This window comes from Suillus subaureus (assembly GCF_016647635.1).
Source record: "Suillus subaureus strain MN1 chromosome Unknown BJ212scaffold_29, whole genome shotgun sequence".
NCBI lineage: Eukaryota > Fungi > Basidiomycota > Agaricomycetes > Boletales > Suillaceae > Suillus > Suillus subaureus.
In genome coordinates, this window is record NW_024538585.1 from 382,886 (window position 1) to 395,270 (window position 12,385).

The 12,385-nt window shown below is 43.4% G+C and overlaps 1 protein-coding gene across 1 annotated transcript; it reads right to left on the reverse strand.

Moving 5' to 3' along the window:
- Positions 1 to 4,424: 4,424 nt before the first annotated feature.
- On the reverse strand, positions 4,425 to 5,166 carry BJ212DRAFT_1277845 (uncharacterized protein; the record flags this gene model as incomplete). Its single annotated transcript, XM_041331390.1, has 4 exons — positions 4,425 to 4,583; positions 4,634 to 4,810; positions 4,857 to 4,995; positions 5,045 to 5,166. 4 exons carry the CDS (start codon positions 5,164 to 5,166, stop codon positions 4,425 to 4,427), a joined length of 597 nt encoding a protein of 198 aa, XP_041190077.1.
- Positions 5,167 to 12,385: the final 7,219 nt, after the last annotated feature.

The following is a 12,385-nucleotide window of genomic DNA, read 5'->3' on the forward strand; positions in this document are numbered from 1 at the left end:
GTCATCAGCAGAGTCAGATCCGTGATCAGGGCGGCGAGAGAGAGCGTCCGGAGCGACGAGTTTAGTTCCTGCGACGTGATGGAGTTCTATATCATAGCATGACAAAATCAGCTGCCATCGAGCTTGTCGATGAGTCAGCTTCTGCGCGGTTCGGAAATACAGTAGATTTTTATGGTCCATGAATACTATGACTGGATGAGCATTTCCTTCCAGGTAGTGGCGCCATTCTGTGAGGGTGCGAATGATGGTGAGGAGTTCTCGATCAAAAATCTGATAATTTCGTTCTGCCAGGTTTAAGGTCTGTGATAGATATCCACATGGGTGATAGACACCGTTATCATCGGTTTGAAGTAATACTGCACCTGTGGCGACCAGGGATGCATCGGTTGCGACTGCGAATTGCCTACTAGGATCAGGATTCAAAAGAACTGGTTGCTTCAAGAAGCATTCTTTCAGGGTCGAGAAGGCGGACGAGCATTGTTCTGTCCATAAGAACTTGACGGTTTTCTTGGTAAGATCAATCAACGGTTGGGCAATGTCAGAGTAGTGGGAAATGAAGTTCCGGTAGAAATTGCAAAATCCCAAGAATGACCGGACCTCTTTTATGGTCATCGGTACAGGCCAATCCTGAATACCATTAGTTTTGGCATTATCCATTGCCACGCAGCCAGGGCGGATGATCATCCCAAGATACTCCACTTCTTGAGCATCAAATGTACATTTCTCCGGTTTAAGGAAGAGCCTTTCTTGCCGAATTCTTTCTAAGACGCGTCGTGTACGTTTTTGGTGAGCGATGAGGTCATTAGAGAAAATCAGAATATTGTCCATGTATATGACGAGCCACCCTTCGTTTATTTCTTGTTGAAACATTTTGTTCATATATGCCTGGAAGGTAGCGGGGGAATTGCAAAGGCCGAAGAACATGATGTTTGGCTCAAACAGCCCATATTCTGTAGTGAAGGCAGCTTTCCATCGGTCTTCCGGTCGAATGCGGATGTTGTTGTATCCTGAATGGACGTCCATCTTCATGAAGTATTTGGCACCATGTAACCGAGCGATTAGGGAGAGCGGTAACGGAAGTGGATAAGTGTTCTTAACCGTCCATTCGTTGATGTACTGGTAGTCCTGACAGGGGCGAAGATCCCCACCCTTCTTTCCTATGAAAAAGAAACCGCTTGGTTGCGGTGACTTTGATTCGGAAATGAATTCCTTTTTTACGTTTTCATCGATGAATGCTTTGACCGCCATACGTTCTTTCTCAGATAACGGGTATACCTTGGACGTCTTAGGTATGAAACCAGGTTTAGTTTCTATCCGATGATCTATCCCCAGTCGTTCAGGAGGTAGCTGATTCAGACCGTCTTTTGTGAAGATATCGGCGAAGTCGTGAAGGTAGGAAGGGACGAGTTCTTCAAAGGGCTTCTTCTTTTGTTCAAGTCCGGCGGCTAGCGCGAACTGTTGGGCTTTGTTGCTGGTTTTGCTATATTCGGTGGGCCTTGTCAAGGGTGAAACTGTGGTTCGTTGTTCTGCAATGCTAGTCCCGTCCTTTGTTAACGGGGTGTCTAGTGAGACATTGGTGATTACCCGAAGCTCCGAGGCATCGATGGGGTATTCAACCAAAAATTCATCATCTTCCAAACGATACGTGGAGATTTCTTGCACCAACGGTGCATAATCTGTTGTCCATACGTCTTCTTTGGTATCAAAGGATTCATCGTCGTCATCAGGGATTTCCTTCAATGGTGGTGGTTCACCGTCATCAGGAATTTCTTCCAAAGTGGCTGACGGTGTCAGTTCCTTAGGCATGTTGACCATTTTTCGAGTAGGTGTCTTTGGTAGCGCTACTACTGGAGTAGGTCCTCTCGTCTGATCTGGTTTTCGAAAGAGGAGGGGAAGTCCATTCTTCTTTCTATCCCTATCGACATCTTCTTCTATCTGATCGCTCTTCTCCGTTTTCTGGAGTTCTAATGTTTCTGCTCTCCATCGGATTACCGGGTCCATGGCTCATAGCCAGGGGATTCCCAGTAAAATCTGGTCACGCCGACCAAGTCAGGTGATGTTGAACTTTCCTATCATGGATCGTTCATCAATCTTGACAATAAGGACGCAGTATTGAGTGATGGCGCCCCCCTTCGCATAACTTCCATCCACAGTGGTAACTCGGAATGGTTTTGATAGTTTATGCGTTCGGATCCTGTGAGTTTTGACAAATTCTTCGGAGATAAAGGTTCCGGCAGCACCGGAGTCAACAATGGCTGTTGTTTTGACGGTTTTCAGACGGGTTCTGGAAATAAGAGAAATGGGAATGCAAAGTTCCTTTCTAATTCCAATACTTTGTACAAGTCTGATAGGTACGGAAGATACTGTCGTCGATCCAGCCTTCCACATCAAAAATCCTCAGTGAGGTGATGGATCGTTGTATCTTCATCTTCTTGATTGCTGTCGCTTATTTCTTCTCTGTGAACAGGGATCTTCTTCTTCTGCGGGCATGCTTTAGTCATATGCCCCTTCTGGTGACACGTGAAGCATAGTCCTTTCTTCATATGGTCACTTCTCTCGGCTTCAGTGAGCTGGTCTACCTCCATGGCATTTGGACCGTGCCGGTCAATGGAGGGTCTGGGTATGTATCGTTGTCCAGATGGTTTAGTGGTGGTTCGATGGTTTGATCGATACACGACCCCTCTCTGGTAGTTGCTATCCAGTCTAATGACGGCAGCGACGTACTTGTCGAAATCTATTGGAATGGTTTCCATCTGATAGATGGAGTTGACAATTCCTTTCTTTAGTCCATCATTGAAGAACATGATGAGGACGGCGTCTTGCTTCACAGAGGCTTGTGCAGCAAGAGTTTTGAAACTGGCGATGTAGGAGGTGAGGTCGCCCATCTGCTTCAACGTTCGGAGTTTGTTCATGGCGGTACCAATGGCATCAGCCGGTACGAAGGCCTCTTTGAACTTGGTTTCAAAGTTCGTGAAGGTCCCGTAGGTCTTGGCGACGGAGTTGTCGACTTTGGTGTAGAAAGTAAGTGCCCACCCCATAGCACTTCCTTCTGTCATATAAGCGAGGGCGGTGATGACCTTCTTATCGTCAGTATTATAGATCGTAGTGTTAAGTGTGAAATACGCCTTAACTGCGTACAACCATTGTAGAGCCTGATGAGGACTCCCATCATAGTTGGATGGAGCTCCGGCTTTCAATTCTGGGGAGGTGGAGATGGTGGACATCCTGAGCATCTAGTCAAGTGATGTTTCTGGTTTCAGGGGAACGTTGTCGTTCTCTCGGCTGAGTTCTTTCTTGGTCTTGTAACCTCTTCTGACAGAGAGGGTCAATGGTGACTTTAATCTTTTGTTACGGCGGACTAGGATGGGCTCGACAACAGGTACTCAATAAGAGCACGCCTGAAGCCGGTTCAAGCCTTACAAATGTAAGGTTCTTAAGACAAGTCAGAGAGAGTGTCTCTGGCTTGAATATCGGTTATCAGACAATCTAGGATTGGAGGTCCTAGACAAAGGATAGTTCTGGGTAAAACCTAGTAGATTAAAGTGAAGTTCTAACTAAGTACAAGACCGGGTTTATATAGATGTAAGAGGTTTAGGGTCGGTATTGTACACATCATCAAGACAAGTCAGAGATAAGAATGACGTCATCGAGACGAGTCAGAGATAAGAGAATGACATCATCTAGCAATGGCATGTGGCGGTTGTGATGTAATACAGCTGCGGACGATTGGTCTAATGATGGCATGGTAAGGTGCGGTCATGACGTAATACATGAGCAAGAAAAGAGAGAAAAGAGATAGGGGTAACCATGATTGTAACAATAACTTGCATTGCAGAATTAGGTGCTTTGAACAGAATTATCTGTATGGAGCTGGTAGCCCACATGTATCATTGTGGTGTATGCTACCAGAGCTTGCAAGTCATGTAGATGTGTCCCTGATCACTAGTATTGTTGTCCTTGAGACAAGCACACCCAACTTTCAATACTGTGGCATTGTGCACAGCTTGCTACATGAAGTCCCACATCTATCATATTTGTGTTGACTACTAGATACCAGATGAGTGACAAAGGTGGACCATTTGTCTCAATCATATAGTAGTGCAGAATGTCTTGGCATATTGTCTATCACAGGTCTTAATTTCAAATATTGCTGATGTGTACTACTCAAATCTCACTTGGCAATGCATTATGAAAAATTTTAATCATTCATTATGTACAACGTAAAATTACACACAGCTAGCAGTTTAACATTTAACATTAAGTACTAACCAAACTTAGCTACACCTAGCACCTGGCCAAAGTCATGGCAACTGACATTTTGTTCACATGCTGTGGGCAATAATTGGAAACAAATTTCCTACCAAAAACCTTTCTGAAAAATGAAACCCAAATGAATCAATGGAAGACAATGATGCCAAAGCTACTCACTGATTCCACCACAGTAAAAGGTTGTCAACATCTTTTGTGGCTTCTGGTGATGGAGGAAGCTTGAGATAGTCCACTATATTGTTGTAGAACTCTTGATGGTTGAATTCATCATCAATGATGTGCCAAGATCCCATGCTTGACAATGCAAATCTTAGCTAAATCTCTAATCAGCAAAGTGCACAATATTGAGTTAAATAGTCTGTACTTGAACAGACACATAGGCTATGGCTTGAGGTTGAATAGATCGCATATTGAGGAGTGTTGAAACATCGTGCCAAGTGTGACACTTGCCACTGTTCTTGTTCCATACAGAATGAGCCACTGAGTCAGCAGGTTGTTTCTCATATGTGGAAGTTGGAGAGGTGAACACACATTTAAATGCCTGGAGACTGCATTCAGTATGCTTCTACCAAACATGATAATTTTACCTTTATAAGTAGTTTGCCTTTAAACAAACCATTGGTAGGATTCTGGGGGTCACAGCATCCATCCTTGTACAGGAATGATGGCCAGGAGCAAGCAGTGATACAAAAATCGGGATGGTAGTCTCGAATGGAGGCTTGAACACTTCAAAGACATAAGTTAGTTATGGTGCAGGTCAGAAAAGAGCCCTTACATGGTATTGCTCCAGTTGTAATCAACTGGGCACAGGAGTCCACCTGTCATGTCATTGTAAAAACCCTGACCAGACTTATCTTGTCTGTGAATGGTGGGATTTGGTGTGGGAGTGTGTTCCATTAGCCAATCAGCAACAGTGCACTTGAGACTAGCAGAGTCGTCTCCTCTGGCCCCATCAGAGCCTTCATTCAGCTGGATGCGAGATACAGTCATGTTTTGTCAATGAATTGTTTTTGGGAGTCTCACCTTGTTGTATGCAAAAGCAAGAATTTCATGCTTGGCTGATGACCATAGCAATTTACAAGCCAAGGGACACCATACCATAAGTTTCTTGAAGGAGCGATACTGCCTATTTTCACTGGAACATTGCCTGAGGGCTAACCAGTAAAAGTTGTGAAGATGTACTTACTCTGGGTCATCTGAATCCATTTTGTCAGCGTCTGATTCATTGACAGTGCCCAGTCCAATGTGCCTATTGAATTCTGCTACCAGATCTTCAACGCACTCAGTCAGACATACAAGTCTTTGAATTGGTTGACCATAGTATGCATTTGATTCACTACTTTGATTTTTTATCAACTTGTTGTGCTGCCATTTTAAACACTAGACATACCTTTTCTTCCCAGGGAGCCCATGGACTTGGAGGTCTGCATTTTCTTCCTTGAGTGCAGCAATTCATCTTTTGAGAGCAACCAGAGGTTGAATCTCATTGTTGTCTGGTTCAGATGGAGATGGAAATGAGGTTGCCATTGTGTGTGGATGAGAATGCCAAGTGGGGGCTTAGGGAATAGGCATGATGGTCAATTTAGCTAAGGAAACATAGTGGAAATGAAACATGGACCTTGAGACAGCTAACTTATTAGGGATCCTTAGCATGGATCCCACACAATGTCATGTAGGATTATTGGCTCTGTACATTCTTCAATGTTGCAACCCTGCATGAGTGGCACATACACCATGTAAATATTGACTGAAGGTGACAGGGTTGGTTAGTTGTTAGTAGAGTTTGCTCCAAGGTGAATTCTGTTGATCATGCAACAGCAATTACATAATGCCTGGCAGTCACCTTTAGTGAAACAGAAAGTGAGGATGATACCCCAACAATAGGTCTGTGTACTATAGCCCCAGAAACACAAACTACATGCCATCTATACTTACCAACTTGGAGCTTGAGACTGACCCCAAGGTCTCTTATCCTTCCATTGATGATTTTCTGGCCAAACTTGACAAGGCAGAGCCACAGTGCAGGTGGATCAAAAAGTTTCTCTGTCTGCTCACTTCACTGGGGGTTAGGACATTAGACAACATAGAAATCATATTGCCTGAATGCCTTACTGTGTTTCACCACCTCTGTCCCCTGATGGTTATGGACTTCTTTGTTCACATCACCAGTTACCTTGATGAAGGCCATTTGGCACATCAGAACTCTAGGCTGTAATATGGAAAGTGGTTGAGAATAGTAGGTGAGCCTGTCCAGTAGAAAGCAAACCCTCACCATTAGCAACCTATCTGCCATAGTTTCCACATGTTGGAGTAGATGTCTTTGAGAGACAGGAGACAATGATTCTTCAGTCATCATATGTATAAGGCCCCCAGGTTCTTGCCATAATTTGTGAGGTGTACTGTCAAGTGTAAGATGTATTTTAGTATCAGTTGTATTGAGAGGCCTCAAGCCATAGCACTTACAATTCATGGCTCAATGTTAAGGTCGCATGCTCAAGGGCTTGGCCTCAGCTTGTATGCTGTGCCCCTTTCCTGAGTATGTGCCCTTAATTTCGGGGGCTAGAATAGTCATCTGGAGTTTTCTGGGTTTGACTAGGGTGGACAATGGATGTCTGGATCTGAATGTGAGATAAATCCGGCAGACATCCAGATGTTACTTGGACAAGCAGGTAAGACTAATCTGGACAGATTCCAGACTAGAAACTAACAGGGGATAGACTACCCTAAGGTAGAGCTGGAGATGTAGTCTAGGATGCAATCCTAAGACTCAGAATGTGACAAGAGACTTGGCTCAAGTCCGGAGGACACAGGAATGAGCAGGAACTAAGATGATATTCAGACTGAAGTATTTCTGAGAGTTACAGGAGGTCTATATACTGTAGGTATCATATAGGAATCAGTCAGCAAACACAAAGGCTATGTACAAAGCATATGCAAAGTCTATTAGTAAGTAGGACAGATCACAAATAATGCATATCGGGAAATGAAATGTATGTAATGGATCAATAATCAAAAGGGAAACATAGTTAACCAGAGTCCAGAGACAGGGGAAGTCTAAATGGGGTTGGGCACTGATATAGAGTTTGGATTCTGGAAGGAAAATAAAGATAGATCAGATCATTGGAGATCCGGATTTAGAGTTGAGGGTCTGGAATGGCATATGACACTCAATGGGCACCACTGTTCACTTACTGAACAAGCATGATGAAGGACCATAATGCAAGTGTTCCATTTTGACCAATGAGTGATGCTGTTAAGGTCATACTCAAGGCTAAATGGATCCAAAGGGCTTCAGCCTCAGCTCATGTGCTGTGCCCCTTACCCGAGTATTGCCCCTTATTTCAGGAGGGCAAGACTAACACATCTGGAGGGTTGGACAAGTAGTGTAGTGGATCCAGATGACTTCCAGATGCAGGATAAGTATTATAGGGCTAATCTGGACGAGTCCAGACTAGAAACTAATGGTAGTGGACTGTCATAGACAGAGGTGGATACAGATAGACAATAGGAGTTAATCCTAAGTCTTGGAGGGTGACGAGAGTAGAGATACTCAGGTCTGGAGGACAGGAATGAGCAGAGCTAAGTTGATATTTGAACTAAGGTGCTACAGAGAGTTACAGGAGGTTATATACTATAGGTATCTAATGGAATGATCAATCAGCAGAGTCCAAGGCTATGTACAAAGCATATGGATAGTCTATTGGTAAGTAGAAACAGATCACAAATAATGAAACAGAAATGAAGCATAGGTAATGGATTAGGGAGCAGGATGGATATACAGATAACCAAAATACCGGAGTTAGGGGATTACCAAAAGGAGACGAGTGCTGGTTGTGGATTTGGATGAATTGTGGACCAGACCAGATGAGTGGACAGATTGGATGATGAGATGTTGGAGGGGGATAAAATGTGGATAGGATCAGAGATAAGATGTGGATTGGATCTGAGATGAGATAAGAATTGGATCTCAGATCTGGATATGCAGATATGACAGATGCCCATGTGTTTGACCTCCTGAAAGCTGGGATCCCTTGCCACTGACTTCAGTATTAAATCCACTATTATAATCATGTCAGTATGCCTCGAGTTCACATGGTATCAAGGTCTTACTCTGGAAGCGATTACTCAGATTCTGGTTTGGAGGCACTGAGCAAGATATTCACAGGCAATCTGAGCAGAGCTTTCATGTGCTGACTTGTTATTTTGATCTTTCAGAATAATGTCTTGCTAGAAGGTGTTTAGCATGATGGGAGCATAAAATGCAGGTCATGTACCAAACATTTAAAGCCAGCAGACACCAGAACAGGGATGCATGCTGAAAAACAACAAGATTTATAAGAGGAAGGCTCAAAATCAGGAATTGAGATGCACCCATGCTGACAAGAGCCAGCTTCCAAGCATATACAAGGATGATGATCAAACCAGCAAGTATAGTTGTGATGGATTGGACAATCCTAACCAAAGTCAGTATGTCATAACCTCAGGAGGACTCATAATACACACATTCCCAGAGTTACACCAGTGAGACCATTGATCTTCTGGGGGTTTTTGCCCAAGCTTGATGTCAGAGCACCAGTCTTTCAAATTCTGATAAGAGCTGTGCTTGAGCTGGAGAGTTGTATGACTCACATTGTTCTTGTTGTTATAAAAATAATTTGGCAATTAAGGTACTCACTGTCTTGCTGGAGGATGGCTTTGAAACTCATTGAACGGTGCTCAGAAATCAAGACAGTGGCAGAAGAAGAAAAGAAATAGATTTGGAAACCAGTACAGCAGTCATACAGAATGGTGAAAATGAAAAACCTGGCTTGAGATAAGCACCAGCATGAACTCTAGGAAAACAAGTAAACTCAACCAGAGAGCATTCTGGTCACCTTGGTAGCAGTGGTCAGAACTTGTGGTGGTGGAAAAGCTGGAGATCACATGCCCTACCAGTGCATGTCAGGATAAATGACATCCATTTTGTTTGATAACAGGACTCACCATTGGCAGGAGGACATGAAGGATATAGCTGGGCTATGTAAGATCTGCACAGACTCCCCCCCAAAGTCTGCCAAACATATTTAGGCTGATAGCAGGGATGGCAGGAGAGCTTGACAACAGGCAGGATAGGGGACAGCAGGAAAGGTAGAGTTGACAGTGGTTGACAAGGCATTGACAAATAAGTTGCACAAGGCCACATGACATGTGGCAAAGCTTGAGGGTAGTTTACTGTTGTTGAGATTTTGTACTGTTATGACATTTTGATCAGTCAATTGCATTGTCATGCTTTTGGATCATTTGATGTCAATGTGCACGTCTCAATGCATGGATGCATAGGCAATCAAAATTGTCTTTTTTCATTATCGGACAACAATTTTCCTGGCCCAATCTGGGAAACTAGTTCTCAAACACAACACACCCACCACCTCCAGCACTACTACCTCATCCATCTCCTCAACTCCAGTCCCACAAACTGTGTTGTCCATGGTCAGTGTCTGGCCTTTAATACACATACATATTATTTATTATTTGATAGACCCCCATAGTGGCAGTCACTCCACACTCTACCTCCATGTTCACATCACAAACTAAAATCATGATCAGTACTGGAACCATCACATCCACAACTCCTTCTTCAACTGCTAGCTCTTCAGGCTCTGTCAACACTGCTGCAGTTGTAGGTGGTATTGCTGGCTGTCTTGCTGGTTTGGCTTGGACTTGTCTCAATTTTGACTTTGTCAGATCTGTAGCTTTCTATGTGGAACTTTACCTTGTCATGGACAAGAACAACCACAATGCACATCAACTTCATGCCATAGCAAAATCCAATACATGATATGGCAGATCAACTCTCAGCCCATGTCACACAATCTTTAGTTACCTCAGCTTGCATTAGCTGGTGCAGGCACAGGCGCCATCACCAGTTTGATACTGCAAGTCACCCACACCTTGTACAAAAGTTGTAATCAATTATTGTTTTCAACTAGCACACCTGTGGAGCTTGTAAACTGTAAAATGCAAGTGCAGATGATTGCTCCTGGTCTGCTTTCAGCCTCAATACATGAATCCACCATGGCAGCAGCCCTAAAATCATGCCTCAGGCCCATTTCTTGCCCTGTTCCTAGTCCTATAGCCATTCTCAGGAGGCAAGTTTCCTTGAGCAGTATAGGAGTTCATTTTGTCTTGGTGCAGACCCTCCTACTGAACATGTTAGCCACTCATAAGTGTGTTTGTAGGATAAAAAGACATACCTTGTGTACTAGTGCATCTCCAATCTACTACTTGATCAGCACCCTTCTAGAGAGACATGTTGTCACCTCCAAATTCACCCCAGGCAGTGGGAACTTGAGATGCCAGCACAATGCAAGAGTCACTGAGGGAATTAGACTCCAAAAATGTTTGGACTGCATTGATATCTTCAGAGATGTGAAACACAACTACTTGAAGGTGTGACAAAGTGAGAATGGAAGCCACTAATTCTGGCTTAGTCCTCTGCATATGGATATGTAAGCACAAGTGTGTCAGTCCATGAAGATACTCCAGACCAACTGTGGAGTTCCATAACACTCACACATTGAGAATTTCAAGACGTGTCACTGTACTGAAGGCCTTGAAAGTGGAAAGAGAGACAAATTGGGTGTAATGGAAAATCAAGGATATACTAAGTGACAATGATGTTAGGGGGAGGTCATTTAAGGGCCAGCAGCAGAGTATTTGTTGTTCCATTGAAGTCTGATGGTGCAATCCACAATGCAAGATTGGTGGTACCACTGCACAGGGAAAGATATCTGCAGCTGTACTCAGAAGTACAGTGGCTCAAAAAACTGTCCATATGTTTTTGCATTTTTTACTATTTACAATATTGTGTGAGAATATGTAAAGACCTCAGTGACATGCTGGTACCATATTGTAGTGCTGCTTCAGGGCTTTGGATTGAGCACCACATCATGAGAATCAGAGGAGATATGGTGGAGATACAAGGCTTACAAAATCATGACTCATGCAGACAGTTTTTTGAGCACATATTAAAACTATATAAATCATCATTTATGACACCATAACAATCATGCCACCATTAAATAAATTATAAAGTGGTGTCATTATGTCATTTTAAAACCATATCTAACTATACAAACCAAAAATCCCCATATGTCATGGTTATATTCACCATGAAAGCCACCCCCCCTGCTCAAAGGGATAATATCCTCTCTCTTTCCTATTCTGGCCTCTCTGCTTGTCAAATTTCCTCTAGAACTGGAGTATCCAAGTCCACTGTGGCCAATTTCATCAAGGAAAGTCACACAGACAAGGAAAACTTCTGTGAAGGGTGTCCATCCAAGCTCACCTCTACTGATAGGGGGGCTGTTGTTCAACATATTACTACAGGAAAGGCTGATAATGCTGTCCAGGTCACCTATTACATCAATTCCACCATCACATTCCCTGTCTCTTCACACACTGTGAGAAACATTCTCAAGACAGCTCATCTCAGGTCAGTAACAAGGAAGAAAAGGCTCTCCTCTCTATCACACATAAACAGAGATGACTAACCTTTGCCTTAGCCCATCAGGATTGGATTACATGGACTGGAAGCATGTTATATGATCATATAAGACCACAATAAATAGGATTGGGTCAGATGGCAAGGTATATATGTGAAAAAAGAAGGGTGCTAGTCCTCTCTGCATATGTGTGATAGAGAGGAGAGCCTTTTCTTCCTTGTTACTGACCTGAGATGAGCTGTCTTGAGAATGTTTCTCACAGTGTGTGAAGAGACAGGGAATGTGATGGTGGAATTGATGTAATAGGTGACCTGGACAGCATTATCAGCCTTTCCTGTAGTGATATGTTGAACAACAGCCCCCCTATCAGTAGAGGTGAGCTTGGATGGACACCCTTCACAGAAGTTTTCCTTGTCTGTGTGACTTTCCTTGATGAAATTGGCCACAGTGGACTTGGATACTCCAGTTCTAGAGGAAATTTGACAAGCAGAGAGGCCAGAATAGGAAAGAGAGAGGATATTATCCTTTGAGCAGGGGGGGTGGCTTTCATGGTGAATATAACCATGACATATGGGGATTTTTGGTTTGTATAGTTAGATATGGTTTTAAAATGACATAATGACACCACTTTA